The 24,227-nt window shown below is 37.2% G+C and overlaps 1 protein-coding gene across 1 annotated transcript; it reads right to left on the bottom strand.

Annotated features, from left to right (window-relative positions):
• Positions 1 to 2,995: 2,995 nt before the first annotated feature.
• Positions 2,996 to 22,603, bottom strand: PEX2 (peroxisomal biogenesis factor 2). Its single transcript, XM_069466336.1, has 3 exons — positions 22,491 to 22,603; positions 6,835 to 6,941; positions 2,996 to 4,839 (listed from the first exon to the last, which is right to left on the bottom strand). The coding sequence occupies exon 3, from the start codon at positions 4,820 to 4,822 to the stop codon at positions 3,905 to 3,907; it is 918 nt and encodes a 305-aa protein (XP_069322437.1). The 5' UTR covers positions 4,823 to 4,839; positions 6,835 to 6,941; positions 22,491 to 22,603; the 3' UTR covers positions 2,996 to 3,904.
• Between the last annotated feature and the right edge of the window lie 1,624 nt (positions 22,604 to 24,227).

Genomic DNA, 24,227 nt, shown 5'->3' with positions numbered 1-24,227 from the left:
GAAAAGAAAAATGTTACTGTAAAAGATTTTATTTTCATATGGAAGAACATTTGTAAACTGATAGGTACTTGAGGCTCAAGTGGAAACATATCATGTAGCCTAATATGACTCAATTTTCCCAAACCTTGAGCCCTGAGGCTGCTGGGGAGTAAAAACAGCTGCATCAGTGGCAGAGCAACTCATCTGGCAGTGCCCAGGGAGGCAGGGACTGAATGGGGTCCTTGGAACTATCACAGCAACTTGGCCAAGAGGCCCCAGTATCTGCAGTGAGGCAGAGTTCTTTAAGAGACATTTTGGTGTATAAGTCAGTCATAAATCCATTGATTATAAATTGAGCACTGCCTGCTGTTAGTGTGGTTTCAAGTATCTTGTAAGCAAGAAAAACAAAAAATGGGAAACTATAAAGAAAAAAATCGAAAGACAGTATTAGATGGGGTAACCGCTAAGATATGACACCCAGTTCCTCCTTTAAGGATAGACTTGTTGCCCAGCTGTGGACAGCGTGATCAGCAGAGTGCCTCCAGTTGTTAGCTCCTTCAGGGTCTGCTTCAGCTGCAGGGAGCTGCCATGCTTGAGGTCACACCCTTCCCAGAGCAGCCCACATCAGGGACTGAGAAAGATGTAGGTAAAAAAGGCCTATTTACTTCGGCTGAATCTAGGACGTTCAGACAGACAATACTAGCTCCAGAGCTCCCTCTGGGTTGTCCAAGTTTTATCAGGGCTGCGCTACAGTACTAGAGTTTCTTCTCCTGCTTCTCTGCCCTTTCCTTTCACAGGTGTGGATCCCTAGAGATATCTTGCACTTCAAATCCCTTTCAACATCTGCTTGTGCAGAGCCCAATCTGTGACATTAAGTTTATTCATTCAGCTAACAAAATGTCTCTATTGCTACACTAGAACTATTATAAAAGGATCTGGTTATCCAGTGATAACAGTCCCAGTCCCTGAACTCACAGGGGTTATCACCTAGGGAGGGTAGCAGATATTATAAATTAAAAATTAGAGGATGTTGGTACTTTGAGATAGGAGTCTGCCAACCTCCTCTTTGCTGGTGAATTAATAAACTCTTTGCTTCTCCTCCAAAACAAATTAAAAATTAAAAAAATACATATTAATACTGGTGTCATTAGGGTTTATAAAAAAACTGAACCCTCCTAATACTGACAACTCTACTAGCTAGCATATATGTAAAGTACCGTGTTTTCATGTTAAGATTATGACAATACGGGCACCTACTTATGAGTTTACTCTGCTATCAAAATAACAATATAACAAAATTGTTCGTATAACAAAATCTTGCTGATCTTATTTACTTAATCCTTTCAAATCCGCAACCTAAAACAACCATTCAGTTACTTACGAAAGTCCTTATCAAACTAAATCACTGGTAAAAAGAAAGACTGCATGTAGGCTTTCGGCATAAAGAAGGCAAATGTAGACTCTCACTAATAGGGATCTGTTTTTACCTGCCCAGAATCTACCCTTCTTACAAGAGCACCACTGTTTCCTGTGGTGAACAGCCTTCCTTGAGGTCTCCTTTAGGTTCGTGCGGTGTGCATGACTATCATTCACATTTGCGTAATTGACAGCAGTATTTTCCATACCCTCGCCATAGTGACTGTTTTGGGAATGTGCATATAATGCAAGGCAGACCAGTAACAGTGAGCTCCTGCACTATTAGCAAGAGGATCTCATGCCAGTGGGATCAGAAAACTGGCAAAATATAAGCTTCCAGCTTCTGGTGACCATCATTCTGCTTCAGAATGAAGCCAACTCAGAATAATATTGGTAGCAGTAATGGAAAGCACTACTATATCCTACTTCCCATGTGTCCGGTACTGTTATAATATCTTTATATATACTAAATATATAATCCTTACAATGTTTACATGTACAGAGATTTAGTGCATTGTCCCAGGTTACACACAAATGAGTGCACAGGTGGGACTTGAATGCCAGTGGAGGCCATGTCCTACATGCCACGAATATTGCTCATCACAAAAATGGGAGCTGAGGGAGAGAGCCTGTTTCAAAGTAAACCATTTGAACACTTACCTCCAGAATGTGCCTATAGTACCCACTTAGATTCTGCATTTAATTAAGTCAATAAATTATTTTTCCTTTTGCAAAATCAGGCTGAATTGGGTTTATATCATGGGAACTGAAAGAGTCCTGATTATACTTGAAATTCATCATTGCATTATTTATAATAAAAAGAACCTAAATGCCCTATTACAATGGACAGTTAAATAAATGATAGGAATATATTATACAGCCATTAAAAATATTTTTGAAGAATATTTATACACATGATAAACTGCTATTTTTTTAAAATAACAAAACTGCATATTCATTATACCAATGTTGTTAATAAGAAATGTATGTGAAACAAAATGACTGAAATGAAAATACCAGAATACTGTGATCTGTTAAAAACAATTATGAGAAACTATTTTTGAAGTTTTTAAGTTTTCTACAATAACGTAGATTTTTGAAATTTTCTAAAATAACGTTTCAAAATTACAGGAGGAAAAAAGGGCAAACTTTTAAAGATGTGGAATACTTTTAACTCTCAAATTACAAAATTCCTTGGGTATATTATTCTAAATTGAACCCAAATTAAACTTATAGTCCATTCAATCACAGAATGTAAACTCCTGAAGGTAACTTTCTTTTTCCTGTTTTATTCATTTTCTATCCCTAGTGGTTACATTAGTACCTTAAGTGCTTATTGAATGAGATGTGAACAGAAAAATGAACTGGAAATGTATTTCTGCCATATTAAATAATTTTATTTTCCTAGCAAGATGTTTACTACATAAGAACTAGGTTTTTCAAAACATTCTAGTTAAGACTTGAGACAAATCAATGCTCAAGCTAATTTTATACCAGTTTAAGAGTTTTTAAAAAATAATATATTATTGTAATTTTATTTGTGTAATAATCAGTTGCAAGTAAGTAGCCTTGATTATCCTACGGCTACCTTTAACTCCATGTGAATTATTTCTAACTTTTTTATATCAAAGTCCAATATATTTTATTTTGTACTTTGGTTTATTGTCAAAGCACAAAAATTGAGAATTGGTATAAAAATAAGTGCTATTATTTTGGTGAAGTAACTTAAACAGTCCAAATATTTTTCATATTACTGTTATGTAGCAAAAGGTTCATTTGTAAGCTTTTAAATGAAAAATGCAAAGAAAAGGAGTGAACTATACTGAATTATCTTGATACGTATTGCTGTATTATTACTATGTTACACACCTCAATGTTTCATAAAACTACTTGCTGAGAATGTAAGTTCTGAATCAAAGGCTAGGGAAAGAGACCTGTATACAGGGTTTTTCATATGTCCTTAGTTGTCCCAGGCCTCACTTCTGAACTGTCTTAAGCAATTTTTATGTTCTGCACATAAGCAGCCAACTGTGAAGGGGTCTGACAACTGAGGACTGAACCCCTTAAAAATCAGCATAAGAGAAAAAGCATAAAATCACAACTGAGGCATCAGATCTTAAGGTTTAAAACAGTGTTGTCAGATTATGACATTATGTCATCTCTGAAAATAAATACATACTCATCCCATAGTCTCCTAAATCTTTATCTTTAGAGTCCGAACTTTTTCTAGGAAGTAGCAAAATGAAGGATCACTCTTAGTCATCTGATAAAAGGTGTCCATTATTCTTGACATTAAAAATTTAATGCTATGATTTAAAAAACATAATACATTAATATTTACATAATATTATTTAGAATTATGTGGTTTCCAGTGATTAGAATTTAGTCATGGAAAGGAACAGAAGACAGTGGCTGAGAAGCACATGCCTTATAAAGGACACCTAACTGGTACACTTAGGATGACCAATATTAATGACTTAAACATATTTTCCCTTAGAGGAAACAGTTTCTAAAGAGCATTCACTTCTGACATTTCAATCCCTGATTTCAGTGGCTGCAGACTGTGTACCTCTGTGCCACACTTAGGACAAGTGAAGTACATGTCAAATAAGAAACTACTCTTGACACAGTAATAACAGAAGATATGCTGACATCCTATGGTGTGAGGCATGGTGGGCCACTCTCCACATAGAGAACATTCTTTGCCACTGGTGGCTAATGTATCATCACTATTAGGAGCACCAGTGAGAGGGATACACCATGAAGATAACTTGGCTTTCAACTTCTGGATATTGATAAGTGGTAAGAGAAAAATCAGAAACTCAGCAAAACCATGCCAGAGAAGTTCCCTATTCATATACTCAAAGCCAACTTCACGTATGTTTTGAGGCTTGCAAAATACAGAACGAATGCCTAGGAGACGTTCTGTCAAAGTTGCAAACTTTCCTCTTTGAAGGAAAATCAAAAAATTAATCAAATCACCTAATTTCAAAAGTCCAACCACAAAATTCACACACTGCTTGACTTTCCCAAATGATGCTAAACGATGGTTTCGAAACAAATCATAGCATCGCTCTTCTAACCACCTCCCACCAATTGTACAAACAGCATACAAGATCTTTTGATTTTTACTTGGTGGCTGATATCTCAGGTTAGAGGAAAAATCATTTTTGTACCGAATATTCAAAACTGACTGTCCCACAGTGGCATTTTTGGAGTATATGGTGAATCTCCACAAGAAAAGCCACAAGAATGCTTTCACCTCTGGCTCAAAGCAGGCTAATAGGCCTGGCTTAAATCCATGAAAGCACTGAGTAAACTGGGACCAAACCAGCTGCTCCAGGGCCTTATTTAGTTCAAGTGCATCCAACTGACTTATTCTTAGCACTCTGTTTGTACTCTTCGTATTGTCTTTTCTGGGAGCCATGTCTTCTCTGAAGGTTTCTAGGAAAAAATACAATTAAGGAATATCATCAAACGGTTGCAAGCTTGTACTACCTCCTCAACTTACACTGGGAAAACTGTGATACACAGATTACACAGGACACATAGAAAATGGGCCTTTCAGTAGTCTGTAAATAGTGCAGTGAACAACTGCTTCTTACTTGGAACTTCTTTCTCTCTCTCCTCTCTTTTTGCTTTCTTTCTCCCCCCGCCCTTTTTCTTTTCTATTTGTTTTTCTTTTTTTATTCTTGGCCTTCCTCATAAAAGGAGTAACAACTAAACAGATAAAAAATAAAAAACACTCAAATCCCCATACCCTATTTCCACAAAAACACTATTAAGTAACATTCCTTGATCAAATATTCTAGCAGGGAGATATTAAAATCCTGAAGCTAACAGTAATGAGGCCGAATAATAGCATGACTAATGGAGAACTATATGAACGTAATAAATATAATGAACAATATAGAACATTGCAGTAGATGGTTAAGTCAAGACCTCAGTTTAATTTCCAACACTTCTACTGACTCCAAAGGTATATTTTTCAACAAGTCACTTAATCTTTTTCAAATAAATTTTATATTTATAAAGGAAGTTAGAAAGAAAAATAAATGAATATACATTTATTATTCTATCAACTATTGCAGAAAATAAATACTACTAAATATTAGCATGAAGCAACAAGAATGCAGAAATGCCATCATTAAGCTACTAAAAATGTACATATCATACAGTACTCCAGGAAAAAAAAACTATGATATAAAAATTTGTCCTACAATAATTTCATAAATATACTAAGGAAACAAATAGCTGCTTAAGGAAAAAATTTTAAATGAAACATAAAAAGCTGATTAATGGTTAGCTAGGTATGACCAATATACCTTTATTAAATGCTTACTATATGCAAGGTCATGCAGTTTAAAGCACCCAGTCATTGCTACAGTTGACTATACAGACCAGTTTAGATACCTTAACTGTTATTAATGAACTGGCAAAGCCAATCTATGGCCAAATATCATGCTTAAATTTTTGTTTCTAAAATGGGCCTTCTGTATGATCTCAGTTATATATGGAATCTAAAAAAGTTGAACTCACAGAAGCAGACAGTACAACAGTGGTTGCTATGGGATGTGGATGTAGTAGAAGCAGAGAGATATTAGTCAAAGGGTACAAATTCAGGTATAAGTTCTTGGTAGCTAATGTATAGCATGGTGACTACAGTTAACTTTTTATTTGGAATTTGCTAACAGAGTAGATGTTAGGTGTCCTGAGCCCTCCACTAGCCACTCCCCCCACCACACACACACAGGGGAAGTAACTACGGGTGGTGATCAATGTGTTAGTTAATTTGGTTGTGGCAGTCATTTCACCATATATACATATATAAAATCATCTATGTTGTATATTTTGAACATACACAATTTTTGTCAATTATACCTTAATAAACATGGGAAAAACACAAAAAAATAAAATGGGCCCTCAACAACACACCGAGCTTGATCATCATCTCTAGACCTTCGAAAGGCTCAACACACTAACAGAGCAAGGCATGGATCCTGCTCACTGCCACCAGCTGGCTATGTGATCTTGGCAAGTCATTTCACCTGATCTCTACCTTGGCTCTTCACTTACAAAACAAAGAGCTGGAGAGAAAATGACCTACAAATTTCTTTCAAACTCTATTACTTCAAGATTTTTACTAAAAAGATGTTAAACGTAATTTTCTAGAAGGTAAAAGGATTGAAAAGTGCGTCCTAAAATAAACTTGTACTTCTTGAAATTGGGAATATCTTTTGACAATAGAAGATGTTTTCAAGAGGGGAGTTTTAAAATTGCCCATGGATCCTAGATGACTTAGTGTTTATCACTTTCAAGTAGACGAAATGAAAATGCCCACTGAGTCAGGTTATTTACTACTGTTTTCCTCTCAAACCAAATATATGACAGGAATGCTTCTCACCCATAAACGTCAACCACCTTCTGGGGAGATCTTACCTTTTTCCCCTTCCTGCTGCTTCCCTAAGACTTGACAGTCTACTGCTATGGCAGTGGGAATTTTTGCTGCAAGTTCTGTGAAATCTTTGCTTCATATTTGTCAGGAGCTACAGAAAAGAAATAAGAGGGTTAGAAAGAAAGTTCCCTTTTTTCACTACTAATCTAATCCATTGCCAAGGACTGTTGATTCTTTGTTTAAAATATTTTTCTACTTCATTTATTACTCTCTGTCCCCCGACAAGTCTCTTCCTAAATTCTGGCTGCTCTCCTTTCTCCCCTAGACTGCATCTAATTGGTCTATCTACCTTTTGCCTCCTTCAGTGCATCTCCACACTGCAAACTCCCCAAACCTATTCCCAGCTTGCTTTCCTTGCTAATACATCATTACCTAGTCATAAAGTGCCACCTTCTCTTGTTCACCAGTGGACTTTACCAACTATTCCCTTTGCATGAAACATGTTCCCATTCTTTAACTGAAAAATTCATACTAAATTTTTAAGTACTGGCTCAGACAACACTTCTTCCTGACTCTCCAAATTTGGTTAGCTGCCCCTCTTCTAGTTGTTCCCTGAGCATTCTATTTTTTTTTCTGTCTTGCTCTCTATGTACTGTATATAAACTACTTTTTAATTGTCTATTTCCTCCACTAGAGGATAAGCACTGTTGTAAACATCATTTGAGTCTTATTACCATTGAATCATAGCAACGATCGCAGTTCCTGGTACACAGAAGGCATTCTACAAGTACTAAATGAATGGATAAATGAACAGGATGAAAGTGGGAGGTGTGTGAAGGTTAGAAAATTTAAATTCCCATCCATTAACTTGTAAAACTATTTCAAATTACCATATCCAGAATACTGAGTGTTACTTATTTCAACATGTTTGTTGTGCATCTGTTATTTACCAGTCAATGTGTTAGAGCCAGGGATATAATGGTACAAGAGACACAGTCTCAACTCTTGTGGAGCCTATAATCTACTGGGGAAGAAGGGGGAGGAAAGTAAGGGTGTGCTATATAAAATAAATAGGCAATTACAATAAGATGTGATAAGTGATATGCAAAGGAAATTCAGGGCACTGTGCTTATAAGTATGCTTCACAAGGTCAGAGGCGGCTTCCAGGGAGAGGCACTATTTTAAGCAGCCACCTGATGGATTACCAGTGTCATCCTGATAAAGGAAGGTAAAAATATTCCAAGTTGAGGGACGTAGCATGTACCAAGGACTGGAGGTGCCCAGACAAGAAATAAGGCTGGAAAGGAAAGCAGGAAACAGATCACAAAGGTCCTAAAAGCCAAGTTGAGCAGGCAATATTTTATCAAAAAGGGAATGGGGAGCCACTTAACAGTTGTAAGCAAAGAACTGATCCGATCTGCATTTTAGACTGCTTGTTCTGGCCATCCCGAGTTAGAGGCTCAGAGAAAGACTGGAAGAATAGAGACCAGTTAAGAGGTTGTTAAAATGATCTAGTGAGATTAGAAAAGTATTAGTGGGCACGGAGAGAAAAATGTATCTTTGAAAGCTACAAGGTGGTAGAATTGATATTACTTGGTGAGAAAGAAGGCTAGAATAACTGACTTAAGTAACTGAGTGATGGTGATACAGTTCTCTGAAACAGGAAATAAATACATGAGGCAATATAGGTTTGAAGAAAAAAATAAATACATGCAATTTTAGAAATTTGAGGCTCTTATGAGACATCTAAGTGGAAAAGTTCAGTAGGCAGTTATATGAACATGGGAGAGAAAATATGGGTGGAGATGTTAGAAGTCTGATGCCCTTCTGATAAGACTAATTAATTTGTTTTACATCCACTTTATCTACTTAAATGCTAAAATCAGAAAGGCTAAATGCTTTATCTACTTAAATGCTAAAATCAGTAATTTAAACAAGATAGGTAGATCCTGTCTATAACACATTCAACTTTCTTTGTAACGACATAATCTTATTCTCATAGTTTTCTATTGATAGATACATAGATACATGTATCGTTATCATATATAAGATACATATCGTACATATATTTATGTATCTTTGGGCTTTCAATCATTCTATGCTGTGGTCTTCAGCATCACAGTTCTGTGGTCTCACTGTTCCTCTAACCTTAGCAGTTTTCAAACTGAAGAGTTCATCAGAATCACTTAAAAATACTCAGAGGTATTGTGGATTAGGTTCCACACCTCTGCACTAAAGTGAATATTGCCAACAAAGTGAGTCACACAAATATTGTTTCCCAGTGCATATGAAAATTTATGTTTACATTATACTGTAGTGTATTAAGTGTGCAATAGCATTATATCTAAAAATGTACATATTTTAATTAAAAATACTTTATTGCTAAAAATGCTAATGATCATAAGAGCCTTCGGTGAGTAATCTTTTTGCTGGTGGAGGGTCTTGCCTCAATGTTGACGGCTGCTGACTGATCAGGGTAGGGTCATGGTTGTTGAAGGCTGGAGTAGCTGTGGCAATTTCTCAAAATAAGACAATAATGAGATCTACCACATTCATTGACTACTTTCATAAAAGATTTTTCTGTAGCATGTGATGCTGCTGGATAGCATTTTACCCACAGAACTACTTTCAAAATTGAGAGTCAATCCTCTCAAACCCTGACACTTTAGAATATGTAATATTCTAAATCATTTGTTGTGATTTCAACAATTATTGCAGCATCTTCACCAGGAGAAGATTTCATCTTAAGAAACCACTTTATTTGCTCATACATAAGCAATCTTCATCTATTCAAGTTTTATCATGATATTGTAGCAATTCAGTCAAATCTTCAAGGTCCACTTTTAATTCCATTAATAGTTCTCTTGCTATTTCTACCATGTCTGCAGTTAGTTCTTCCACTGAAGTTTTGAATACCTCAAAGTCATCTATGAGGGCTAGAATCAACTTCTCCCAAACATCTGTTCGTGTCGATATTTTGACCTGTTCCTATGAATCACCAATATTCTTAATGTCATCTAGAATGGTGAATCCTTTCCGGAAGGTTTTCAACTTACTTTGCTCAGATCCATCAGAGGAATTATTAGCTACAGCAGTTATAGCTTTACAAAATGTATTTCTTAAATAATAAGACTTCAAAGTCAAATTACTCCTTGATTACTCCAGAATAGATACTATGTTAGTAGGCATGAAAACACTGATCTCTTTGTATATCTCAAGCAGAGCTCCTGGTTGACTAGATACATTGTCAATGAGCAGTAATATTTTGAAAGGAATCTTTTTTTTCCTAAGATCTCAACAATGGGCTTAAAATATTCAGTAAATCATCCTGTTAACATATGTGCTGACATCTAGGCTTTGTTGTTCCCTTTATAAAGTAAAGGCAGAGTATATTTAGCACAATTCTTAAGGACTCTAGGATGTTCTGAATGGTAAATGACCATTGGCTTCAACCTATTAGCCCCTAACAAGAGAGTCAGCTTGTTCCTTGAAACTTTGAACCCAGGCATTTATTTCTTCTCTTTCACTATGAAAGTCCTAGATGGCATCTTTTTCCAATAGAAGGCTCTTTTGTCTACACTGACAAACAAACTGTTATTTAGTTCATCAATTATCTTAGCTAGAGCTTCTGAATAACCCACTACAGCTTCTACATCAGCACTTGCTGCTTTACCTTGCACTTACACATTATGGAGATGGCTTCTTTCCTTAAACCTTACAAAGCAACCTCTGCTAGCTTCAAACATTTCTTCTGGAGTTTCTTTGCCTCTCTCTGCCTTCACGGAATTGAAGAGTATTAAGGGCTTGCTCTGGATTAGGCCTTGGCTTAAGGGAATCTGTGGCTAGTAGTTTGATCTTCTACACAGACTACTAAAACTTTTTCCACATGAGCGACAGGCTATTTCGCTTTCTCATCATTCATGTGTTCACTGGAGTAACAATTTTCTTCAAGAACTTTTCCTTTGCATTCACCATCTGGCTCTCTGTTTGGCACAAGAGGTCTAGCTTTTGGCCTATCTTGGCTTTGAACTTACCTTCCTAAATTTAATCATTTCCAGATTCTGATTTAAAGTGAGAGATGTGTGACTCTTCCTTTCACTTGAATACTTTCAGAGGCCACTGTAGAGTTATTAATTGGCCTAATTTCAATATTGTTGTTTCTCAGGAATACGGAGGCCCACGTAGAGTAAGAGACAAGACAATGGCCGGTTGGTGGAGCAGTCAGAATACACACAGCATGTACTGATTAAGTTTTCTGTCTTATATGGGTGCAGTTTTTGGCACTCCAAAACAATTGCAGTACTAACATGAAAGATCACTACACGCAGATTATCATTAAAAACATAATAATAAAAGAGTTTAAAATACTGCAAGAATAACCAAAATGTCACACAGAGACATGAAGTGAGCACATGCTCTTGGAAAAATTGTACTGATAGAACTGTTTGACTCACGGTTGAAATAAACCTTCAATTTGTTAAAAACAAACAAACAAACAAAAACTGTATCTGTGAAGCCCAATAAAGGGAAGCACAATAAAATGAGGTGTGCCTATACTTATAGGTTGCTGGGCCTAATCCCCAGAATCTGATTCAGCAGGTATGGAGTGAGACCCAAAAACGTACATTTCTAACAAACTCCCTAATGATGTTGAAAACTACTAGGCTACTCTATTGCAAAGCAAAAGTCATCATTTATTTTTGCATATCACCCATACAGCTCAATGTTACATGCCAGCCCTGCAAGTCATTTCTGGTTAGTTCTCATCCCTATATCTATAGAGGCTATTACAAATCTTTCACTGACTCAAGGTTTCTCTTTCATTTATTAAGTAGTCTTTGTGAAATTTGAGACCATTCATTCATTCCACAAATTCTATGAGTATCAGTATATTCTAGCCATACTAGGTGCTTGACATGCAGAGAAGACATGTCCTGGCTCTCATTTAAGAATTCCAACCAAAGTCTAGAAATAAAGGCAGGCAAATAAACAGACAACCAGGACAATAACAAGGGTGTATAGATAGTATTGAAAGTTCCCAAATGAAACACATAAAATTTAAAACTATCTCAACAGAAAAGAATTTCAAATTCTCACACACACAAATCAATGAATAAGATTTTTTCTGCAGCTAACAGATTTTTTTCTAATTAACTTAACCATTTATGTAAGTTAAAAAACCCCTAAAACATTAAACCTCAAATCTACCCCAAATCTGCAAAATTCTTTTCCCACACTTACCAAATCACCTTTTTCTTACTTCATTATTACCCCTGGGATAAAGTACAAAGTTCTTAGACCTAATCTAGCCCAAGCCTGTCTCCATCTCTGCAACTGTATAACCCACTATTCCCTAATGAAGCCTTTAATTACAGACCATCTTTCAGTCTTGCCTCTGTGCCTTTTCTCATGTACCTAAAACACTTACCTTGCTTACCAGCTATTTCCACAGCCCTAAGCTATCTGCCTTCACATTCCAACTCTACTTCAACATTCTCTCTGAAAACTTAACTATTCCCAGCTCCCACTGAGTATTACAATTTTTAACCCTAACAGTTAACTGTCTGTGCCACTCGAGCCCTCAACCATGTGTGCTATAATTCCAGTCACGTAAGTACATGTTCTTTTCCTAACTTCAATATAAGCCAGTAAAGGGAAAAGGGAAAGTGCTTACACTTATTTCTCAAAGACCTGCCACATAAAAAGTGACTTTGATACCTAACTTAGTTTTCCTCAGGCAAAGTTCTACCATCACTCCGGATATGTGGGAATATGGTATATGTAACTCTTCTACTGTAATAGTATCTCCAACTCTGCATCTTCCACAGATTTCATATGCTGTAGTCAGCAAAATAAGGGAAACTCTCTGATTGTCAAATTGCTTTTGAAAAGCTCTAACCATACTGGATACCAATGTAAAGCCAACACTATCCATCCCTTTCCTACTCCTTCCCCTAGTATTGGACTGGATGAATTGTTGAGTACCAGATAAAATATTTGGCTTGCCTTAGAGGTTAAGTTATGCCAATATATGTATCTTTAAATACTACAGTCACAACAGTTCCAGATTGTGGCTAATGAATCTCATCAATTTTACAGTTCTAAAATTTATCACAAAGATAGGCTCATAGTAGCTACTAAATAGATGTTTGTAGAACTTACAAGCAATGGAATGATTAGTCTGGTAGCCAATCAATGTACCAGCTGAATATCATGTGAGAGCATTTAGATGAACTGGATAACGAGAAAGGGTATGCATCATATAATGAAATTTTGGTCAACAACAGACCGCACATCTGATGGTGGTCCCTTAAGATTACAATGGTGCTGAAAAATTCCTATTACCGAGTGACTTTGTATCCCTTGTAATGTCATGCAATTAATTTTTAATAAATTTAAGGTAGCCTAAGTGTACAGTGCTTAAGTCTGTGTATAGTAAAGGCCTCCACATTCACTTATCACTCACTCCCTGACTCATGCAGAGCAACTTCCAGTCTTGCGAGCTCCATTGATGGTAAGTGCCCTATACAGGTGTACCATTTTAAATCTTTATACCATATTTTACTGTACCTTTTCTATATTTAGATATATTTAGATCACAAATACCATTGTGTTACAGTTGCCCACAATATCAAGTACAGTAACATGTTGTACAGGTTTGTAGCCTAGGTGCAACAGGCTGTATCAGATAGCCTAGGTGTGTAATAAGTTATCCCATCCAGGTTTGTTTAAGTACACACTGATGTTCACACAAGGACAAAAATCACCTAACTATGCTATTCTCAGAATGCATACATGACTGTACCTTTTCCTCAAGTTCCTTAGTGATATTTAGTGAGAAACAGGTCAGAGAGAGTGGTTTGTCAGAACGATCAGCTATTTCAAATCCCCATCTAGAAGAATCAGACTTGAAAACATTTTGTAAAAATACGAATTTTTAATGACTGCCAGAAAAGGAGACTTAACACAGTCTTTAACTGATCCAATATTTAACAATACTTATTATCAAAAAATTCTTTCTTATTCCTTCTGTTATAGTTTAACATTTTTTTCTTTCCTCTTTTTCTCCCCAGGCCTGGCCTCAGTATAGATTAGGAACAGCTGGGCTTGCTCTCCTCCCTACATAATACTCTCTAATAAACCAAAAGACTACAATTAAACTGCTCTTCAGCCTTTGCTCCTCCAGATGAATAATTTGTTTCTCCTTTTTTTTTTTTTTAGGCTTTATTTTCCAACATTTTAATCATTTTTGTGACTTCTTTTAGTTGTAAACATAGAACAGACACTGTCCACTACACATCACAGTTCATTAAAGTGGAATACCTCTCCTATGTTCTACATTCTTTTTCAGGCAACTGTGATAGAGTAAAAAAAGCAGACTTAAAATCAAACAGGCCCGGGCTTAAGTTCCAGCTCTGTCACTTACTTGCTATGTCATCTTAAAAAATTCATTAGCCTCAGATTCTTCTTCTAAAACCTGGAAATAACAGCTACCTCACAAAGTTGTTGAGATTAAACCAGATAATGTTATGAAAGTGGTTTGGAAACTGTAAAGTATTATTATTACATTATTGCTGCTTTGGCTAGGGATATGCATAAAAAGAAAAAGACTCCAAGTTGATTTTGGCAAATCTCATTTCAAAAGACTGAAATCTTCATTATTACTCATACTAATGCCTCGATCAACCTGTATCAAAAGGAATTTTTTCCAGGAAATATTGACTACACCATTAATTGTGACAATTAAAAGGTGAACATGATGTTACCATTATGTGTGCATGTGGGAGGGGCCCTGTAGGAGAGGGTATAGGCAAGGCTGAGTGGAACTCACTGTACCCTTAACTTGTATCATGTCAGAAAGGAGATGATACAGTGGGGACTTTGAGAGAATGCAGATGGGTTCCAGCATGACCTGCTCTCATGATTATTTAACCCCTAACAATTTGGTTGTGCCTGTTATCTTTTGAAGTAAAGAAACTTTAGGAATGCACACTAATAATATCTGACTCTAGGGTGCTTTGCTGCACAGGGCACAGTACAGGTAGTCCAAGACGAGCATTCAAACTTGGGTTCACCACCAGCATACTACATTCAGTTCCTCCTCTTCTACACTCCCAACTACTCTTCCTGGCAGGTACAATTATTCTAGAATACTGGCCTTAGAGAAGGGCAGCCTAGGAGTAGAAGAAACTGATGAAATCAAAAGAACCAGAAGTTCAATTAGTCAGTTAAGGAATATTCTCCCCTCCACTGCAGTACAGTAATTGTTATGATAGGTATGAAGCACAGAAAAACGTCATAAATGCCTTTAAATCACATGAAATTATTCTCAATATAAAGTAAGCAGTTTGTGTTTTAGTGAATTCTAATTCTCTGACAAATAGTTATTCAATGTAACCAATATTTATTGAGAATGCCTACCAAATACCAGGCATTCTTCTAGGTACCAGGAATTCAACTGAAATATTTAACTGTCAGTTAACGTTCTTTTATTCAAGTGTATTTAAAGAAATAGGGTGTTACTGTAATCAGGACTGGCCATTGATGTCTGAAGCACAGAACAGATCCCAAAATGTGAAAACACTATAAGGGATCACAAAACTTCCCAGGCAGAAAAGAGGAAAACAGTATTTAGGGCAAGGGAACAGGTTGTGCAAAAGTACAGAAATGTGCAAGCTCCTGGCCATGGTCTACCTGGGACAATATGGGGATGGATTTCTGCATGAGCTGCATCCTTGGTTATTAAACCCCCATCAGTGTGTTTGCATCTGTTATCTGGAAACAGACAGACAAGTCATCTGCTGTGGCTAGAGCAGAGCAGGCTTGCAGGAGAGACTGGTTGAAGCGGCAACACTGTAAAAAGAACCTGTGTTAAGGAAATTGTGTTGATTCTGTAGGCATGAATAATCACTGAAGAGAAGACATATAACAATACATACATTTTAAAAGATTAATCTGATGGCTGAGTTCATTAAAACTAAAGACAAGGAAAACTGCCATTTTGGGAGACTAGTTAGGATTCCTCCAACAATTCAGGGGCCTAACTAAGATGCAAACAACTTTCCAGAAAATTCAAAGTAATTTAACTTATTTTATTAAGAACTGTGGAAATCAAAAGGGAGATTATATTATCCTCACATTTTCTGATAAAAAATCCCCAATGCTTTTTGGTAAACCAGTACTTTCCTAACTTCTGTTAAACTTAATTGCCAATACCCATGCCCAACAATTGCTCAGTGTATTTCTACTTTACTTTCAAGAATTTAAGTAAGCTTTAACAATCCCTGTATTATTGGTTCTTATAGATTAGTATTTAGTTTCATAAATGTAGGCTCAAATTTGAATAGTTAAAATAGCTTTTTTTTTCTTTAAAAAAAAAAAGTTGGGATTGTTTTGAATTGAAACAAACACCACTAAATTTAATTCAAATTGATTTTTCCAAAATGCCAAAAACGGACAATGCTGCTTTTTCCTATTCTACCTTTTAATACATAATCCTACCACCCCTCATTTCCCAAACTCTACTAACTTTAAGATTCTAAAAGGCTAACCCGGGGGAAACATTTATTGGCCATACAAAGAGACATATAAAAATAAGTAATTAAAAATATAACTGGCACTAAATAATCTTATCATGTAGTGAAGGATTCTACTAGGTTACAGACATGTGAAAAAGACGCTTAAGGCAAATTCAAGGCCAGATAAAAAGTATAACATCTACTAGGGTTAGTGTGATTAACTTGTCACATAAATATGTTTAAGACAAAATGATCTATCACTAAAAACGATTAAAAAGGTCTCCTGCTGACATTTTATCACTAAACATGTCACAATGCTTTTCTTTCACAGAAAAAAAAAACCCTGAAAATTCATTTACTAAGAGCAGCAACATACAACTTTATCCCTTAAATAACTCATGCTTTCTTTTTGTTTTTCATTCCCCAAAATAAAACCTTTGTCACCTATATCACATTCCAAAACCAAAACAAATGACTATATCTCACTGAGGAAGGAGGAATTTTTCAGGATGTACTTTAGAGCTTTTATTGAGTATAGTACAAATTATGAATGAATATATTTTCTTTAAAAACATGTTATTGACAGAAATCTATCAATAATAATGTGGGTATTGTCAAGGCCTGTCAATATGAATGTAATTATGATTAAGGGGATAACATGGATTTTAGCTATAATACCAAGTAACATCTCCTACATTGCTGCTATCAATATACACATTATTATTGACCTGTTCCGAGACTCTCAGTACTAGATGTATTACCATTAGGCATATTTGTCAATGCATACTGCCTACAAAAATTCTACATTTAAATTTACAGTCCTGTAAACTTTGTCAGCAGAAACATGTGATTCCCAAGTAATCTCTAAGCAAGCACATTCACCTACACACTCCCTGCCAGCCTATCCTTTTTCAGCTCCATAAAAATCAACTAATTTTTAGAATGACAATGTCACTGCCACATTATCTTAAGTGTTCTAATAATCAAAGTGAATGAGACCATATATTTATTTTTTCCCTTTTTAAAAATGTTAAACTAACATTTCATGTTATGAGGTTATATGGATAAAATTCTATGACTGAAGATCTTAAGTTTTGAATCTACATCCTACCATTTTAATTCCTTTGTGTAGTCGGATAGATTTACTGTCCATTGTATTGAAATCAATACTAATAAATGGGACATACATCACAGACGGATTTAACAGGACACCGATTCCCAGAACACATTTCAAACATGGGCAAAAGAGAAAAAGCTATGGCTGAAACCTATTAGAACACTGTGACCTCTGGCACCATGAACAGGCCTAGAATCAACAATTGTAAGTTCAAATCTCACTTCTGCCACAGACTTGCTAAGTGACTTGTCACTACTCTTTTGTTTCTTTCTTTCATCATATATAAAATAAGTTTCAATGGTTTAAAGACATCTGATGTTATAAATCCCAATCATACCCATTTGGGTGTGTCCAAAATACGGGAAATTTTAAAATTGTGTTATGGACACTAGACTTCTAAATTATTCTTAACTTCAATGGAATCCTCATCAAAATCCAAATAGGATTTTTCTTTTTGGGGTGCTAGTGGGTACATGACAAAACATTTCTAAAGTACATCTGAAAGATAAACTTCAAAGTAGGACAAATTTCTCAAAAGATGAACAGTGATAAGTAACTCGTCCTAGCAAAAAGGGATTTTTTTTTTTTCATTTCAAGAGAGGAGGGGCCAGGTGCAGCTCATGCCTGTAATCCTAGCACTCTGCGAGGCTGAGGCAGGTGGATTGCTTGAGCTCAGGAGTTCAAGACCAGCCTGAGCAAGAGCGAGACCCTAAAAGTAGAAAAATTAGCTGGGTGTTGTGGCGCGCACCTGTAGTCCCAGCTACTTGGGAGGCTGAGGCAAGAGGATCCCTTGAGCCCAATAGTTTGAGGCTGCAGTGAGTAAGATGACACCATAGTACTCTATCCAGGACAATAGAGTAAGATTCAGTCTCAAAGAAAAAAAAAGAGGGAATTCAACACAAATCAAATACGACAATTTCAAGACTATAATTATTCTTACACAATTAATTGAGTGCCTTACTAATCTCATTTATAATATATTTATTCAGGTATCTAAAACGAACACAAAATACTTTCCTTAAATCTTAAAAGAGAATTTCCAATACCTTAACCTAGCTTTACAAATATATTTTTAAGAGAACAGCATACACTCATACTTTTTTTTCCTTTAGAAAGCTGACACCTCTGAGTCTTCAAGAGAGAAGGAATATTGTGAAAATAAAGAGATGTTTGAGTGAATACTGGGAAAAGAAGTTACACTGCCCTTGATTATTTCTGTAGCCCAGGTTCACGAACAGACTATGAGACTCCAAACAAATCATTTTACCTCACTATACTCTTCATTGGTTAACTTTTTTAAAGCAAATGTAAAATGTCAACCTACTCAACTAGAATTCTTATAGGAACCGTTTTAGGAAACCTTGAATGTAGAAGGAAAAAAATAAGTAAAAGCTATTTCTAACTACAGAAATGGTAATGTTGCACAAGAGTTTGGAAAAGGCTGCTGCAGAACACATGAAACAGAGACAGTTTTCATAGAAAGTAATACAGAAACATTAAGGAAGACATCCAAGGAATTTCTTAGTCTACAACCATAGTAAATACATACTACTTACCAGTTATTGAGTGCTAACCAGTGACTATTATAGCTAATTGCCATGTACAAAACTAAATATCAAATAATTTTCAATCCTTACAATATTAATAGTTTTTTTTTTATTATTATTTCTGTTCTAAAACAAAGAAACTGAAGCACAGAGAGATTAGCTGACTCGTATAAAATCACATGGCTTGAAGTGGCAGAGCCATGCTCTGAACTAGTGTCCTTTACTGATAAGATGGTGATGGGCCTAAAAATTAAACATAAACACTTTAGAATGGTATCACAGGACATGCAGATGGAGCTATTTTTAACAGACTAAGTACCAAGAGTAATATACTAAGAGTACAAGCATAAACTTTAGCAAAAATTCAAATCCAGGGATGAACAAATAAGAGCCACATGAAACATATGAAGCAACTAGATCTTTAAATACTCTATAAATTTAGAAAAGGGCTTTAGAATTTAGTTGCTTAAGAAGAGAATTCTAAATGACTTGAAAATTATTGAAACACACAATTTCGTATTTTATGGCACAAGAGAATGTGCTAATATCCCCAAAGGAACAAAAAGGCATTAGCAATGGAATAGGAGGAAATACCATGTGATACATACTACGTGCAAGGCACTATATATTTTCTTTACCTTTTTTAAATCTCATTTAATCCTCACAACACAGTATTATCATCTCCATTTTAAGAAGACAAAACTTAAGGCTTGAGAAAATTAATGACCTAACTAAGCTGGCAATTAGTAAATTTCTGGTAAGAAAAATTGCAGAACACACAAAATAAAGTTAGTAGAATGGAGATTTGGTAAATTTAGATACAGTTTAATCCTGCAGAACTCTAGGTAAATGTTTATCCCCTTCAAGATCATTCAGAAGACCAGACTGCCAGTCAAGCTCTCAGGACTGTAGATGGGAAAAGAAATTAAAGGCATGTAGTAAAGTTGCTCTTGTGGCCTGGGATGCATCTCATCTACATTCCCTCTCCCTGTCTCTATACGTGTGGTTAAAAGACAATCCAAAGGGACTGAATGTCAAATCTGAACAAACAGAATATGTGGGTGAAAAGATGAGGTGTGAACATTCATTTATTATGATCACATATTATATATAAGGTAGAGGCAATGCCAACTCATCCATCTAACACTAAAAGGGAGTGGTTAGGCATGATCAAAACAGAGTTACTCTAGAGTGCTCAGTTTTTGTTCAAATAGTAAGAAGAAAGAAAACTTGTATGGAGTTTTATCTCACTTTACTGACAGGCAGGTAAGAAGGGAGAGCTCTGATAAAAAGAAAATATATTGAATAGCGTAAAAAGCAGTATAGAAAAGTGTATTTTTGTTGTATTCGTGGAAATATGTTCGGAAGAAGATTAATAATAGCCCACACTGGGAAGGGCAGAGGATACTAGATATCCTCCTCCTGGTCTCCACTTCCACGTAAAGAAACCACAGGTCTGGGCTTGAAAGAGCAGTGTGAAGATTATAGACAAGGGCCAAATGGAGCAATTCAGGGCTTTTCTCCTGATGTTTCCTGTACATTCCAAAGGATTGGAAGAAGGACAGGGAATATTTGGAAATCGCTCTCACTTCACAAGAAAGAGATAAAGGTAAAATTCGATTTGCTTCTAAGCTGTCCAACCCAGATCATCATGAGGAAAAAAATGAAGTGACTCAGAGTAAAATTTTTGGCCAGAAATAAAGATTGTGCATATGCATACATTTTCTTTGTGCTATAAGAACCTGCACATGTGGATGGTGTGCAAGAGGGAAAGAAACTTTAAAATTACTTGATGCTGTGAGGAAAACATGGGGCTAGGACTCAGAACTTTACTAGCAAGCCAGCTAACATCTTTAAGGTTCAGCTACTGAATATGTAAAACAAAAGTACCTGCCCTCCTCATGGCAAGGATTATTACGGACATTAAATATAAGCAAACCTTTTATGGCTAAAATAAAAGGATACGGAGAAGAGAGCAAAATAACAAATTATGATTCTGATCATAAAGAAAAAATAAATTTCAAATTTGTATCGATAAAACAAATGGGATTAAATAGGGACATGTTTGTAACTTTCAGAATAAATTAACTGAATATAACTTTAAAAATCTGTAATAATCACATAAATGCATATTAAATACAAATAATTATTCTAAGGAACAGAATTTTAATGCTAGAAGGAAAGGAAGATCTAGTCTAAGATGTGAACTTAAATCTTAAAAGGAACCCTGCTATTCACGCAGAACACATAAATAGCCTGGTCTCGTTAAAATACAGCTGAGAGTCGGCTTGTTTTGTCTTTCCCCTGCATGGCTCCAGAAAATTTCTACAAGTTCTTCTTTGGAACAGTTTTAAAACTACAGAGTGAGTGCTACCACTAATTCCTAAAAATGAGGAGAATCAGGTCAAGTAGGTAAGTTGGTCAAAATAAAACCAGAGTCAGGACTAGAACCCAACTCTCTTGATTTAGTCTAGTCTCCGATGTTCTGTTACTTTTCTTAATTTAAAAAAAAAGATTTTGTAAATAATTCTCTCTTTCTTTCAAATCTCCTTTTCCCTTAAGATCATTCAACTCTAATCTTTCTGGATACATGTAATTGATTATACGGGCAAGATCAGAGAAGTTAAAAGAAAAACAGAGATAAAGAAAAGTCAGCCACGCCCAAATCATTCTGTTCAGCTTAAAATGGTAACATCGGCGAAGTTGTTCAGACTACAAACTGTGGTGTGGAGGGAGCCTCAGTGTCCTTAACTGCTAGCAACTAAAATTTTCAAGGGGCACCACAGAAGAATACATAACGTGTTAGAATATAATTGAACGTTCAACAATTTGTCTCATTTTGTGAAAAGGCCTTTCACTAAATGTTGGATGCCTGGAAAACGGTACTTAATAAACAAACACACGATTTTTAAGGACTCAGAAGAAAAATCTTAATGATTCTCACGTTCTCAGATTTCTTATCAGAAGTCAATGTGAAACACAATTAACTTATCACAAGCAATTTTTAAAGAAAATTCTCAGTATCTCTTCCCCCATAAGAAAACCAAAGTGCTTTTAAATGAATGCGCGTTCAATAACGTTGGAAACTTAGGCATACTGAATTTTTTTTGGACCGAATATAGCACTTTACGTGAACCTTCAGATATTAAGTAAAGCCTGGATCCTGAATGATTCCTAATACAGCCGTTTATAAGGGGTAAATCACTTCATGACCGCAAAGTGCGAGAAAAAACTCAGTTTGTCTTTAGAAAGTCACTGCGTGGAATGCAGAGCAAATCTAGCTGTGTGTTCGTTAATTTTTAATAGCGCTATCCTAAGAATAGTTTTAGGAGTTTAAGCTTGCCTCCTTGCCTTTCCCGAGAAAGAGACTTTGATTTGCCTCTCCCAGGAAGGCAAGAAGCCAACAGACAGGGAAACTCACGCAAAGGCCGACAATTACAAGGTCATGAAACTCCACGACCTCCCAGCCGCAAGCAAGACCTCAGGTTTGCACTCGGCTCGTTAGGGCAGACACTGACCTTAGAAGTCTGCGAAACGCCCACGCTCCACGTAACTTTTTCTGAAACATTCTCTGGAAAGCTTGGCTTTTCCTAGCAGAATCTGAGCTACCTAGCTTTCCGGAACTCGCGGGCTTCCGGAGCGACTCAGGACCCGGAAGTGGCTGAAAAAACTGGAGAAATTACACCAACGAGAACTACGCTTTAGCGCTACGCGGAAGGCCCGGGAGGGCCCAGCAACGGCGAACACCCACGAGCCGAAGAACCGAAGGGCCGAAGAGCCGAAGAGGGCACTCTCGCGCGGTGATTGGTCGGCTGGCCGCTCGGAGGAAATCCGTCTCTGATTGGCAGGAGAGTCACGAACTGGTCAGCCCCGGGTCAGGGGCCGCTAGAGGAGAGGCAGCGGTGTCAAGGGCCTGAGGGGAAGCCGGGGCTCTCGAGGGCAGGGCTTTTTCTACCGGAGCACGCCACAATGGGCTGCCGGACAAGCGCCGCCGGGTGGCAGTGGGACGTCTCCGCACCTTTGGGGCTCCCTGTTCGCCTTGTGGGGAAGGCCGGCTGCAGGATGGCCTGGTGGGGAGGGAGCCCTCGGGCGGGACGGCTGCGTGGAGTCTGGGGCAGTTGTGCGGAGCGTGGAGACCTGCCTCCACCAGGGCCAGTGTGCACTGGTGGAAAGCTTATTGACCTCTGCATGCTCCGGAAGGCAGGTAGCTGGTCCAGTCAGTCGCCCGCCCTGCAAAGCCGCCCCCCAGAGGCCCCGTAGAGCTGACTAGATGCGCTCTCACCTTCCTGGCGGCGCGGACCTGGCCGCAGGCTTCCCGCCCCAGAGGCGCGTCAAGTCATCCCGGTAACTTAGGAACGCGGGCAGCCAGGTCGCCCACTCCTGGGGAATGGAGTCAGAATTTCCGGGAGTGAGGTCCGAGGAATTACACACCAGGCAATTATGTGTAGCGGGCTTTGAGAATGGCCACTATCTTCTCACTGTATGGTGTGAATACCAATGTCTGTCTAGTGGGTTGGTTTTAAGGTCAGAATGAAGTCAGGTAGTTCAAGACTCCTGAACATAGTAGGCTTTAAGGTTTAGTTGTTGCCTCCACTCTAGACTCCACCACTCCACCACCCCATCCCCGTGCCAAGAACACTTAGTCCTACAGTAGCTCTATTAGATTTTGGAGAGCTTATCCTGTAGAAGTATGAGAGAATTTTTTTCCCTTGTATTTTTATTACAGAAATTGCCTTGTGGAACAGAGTTGTTAAGCTCAAAATATGAAACATTATGGTTAATATAAAAGAAAATTTATTGATGAATTCTAATACTATCCAAATTCGTTTTTACATTAAAGATGTACAATTTAACATATACCTGGAATGTTTCCTTCTGTACGTTAAAGAGATCTTGGAAAGAAATGGGCCTAAGGAGGAGCAGAAGGATGTTATCTTTTTTTTTTTTTTTGAGACAGAGTCTCACTCTGTTGCCTGGGCTAGAGTGTGGTGGCATCATCCTAGCTCACAGCTACCTCAAACTCCTGGGCTCAGGCAATCCTACTGCCTCAGCCTCCCGAGTAGCTGGGACTACAGGCATGCACCACCATGCCCCGCTAATTTTTTCTATATATTTTTAGTTGTCCAGCTAATTTCTTTCTTTTTTTTTAGTAGAGATGGGGGTCTTGCTCTTGCTCAGGCTGGTCTCGAACTCCTGACCTCGAGCAATCCTCCTGCCTCGGCCTCCCAGTTTGCTAGGATTACAGGCATGAGTCA

The sequence above is a fragment of the Eulemur rufifrons genome, chromosome 3 (genome assembly GCF_041146395.1).
Source record: "Eulemur rufifrons isolate Redbay chromosome 3, OSU_ERuf_1, whole genome shotgun sequence".
Classification (NCBI taxonomy): Eukaryota; Metazoa; Chordata; class Mammalia; order Primates; family Lemuridae; genus Eulemur; species Eulemur rufifrons.
Note: the sequence above shows the minus strand (reverse complement) of the source record. Positions and strands in the feature narration are given on the sequence as shown.

Bases quoted from the DNA above. Each gene is read 5' to 3' on its own strand.
- PEX2 (XM_069466336.1), bottom strand. From the start codon at position 4,822: ATGGCTCCCAGAAAAGACAATACGAAGAGTACAAACAGAGTGCTAAGA.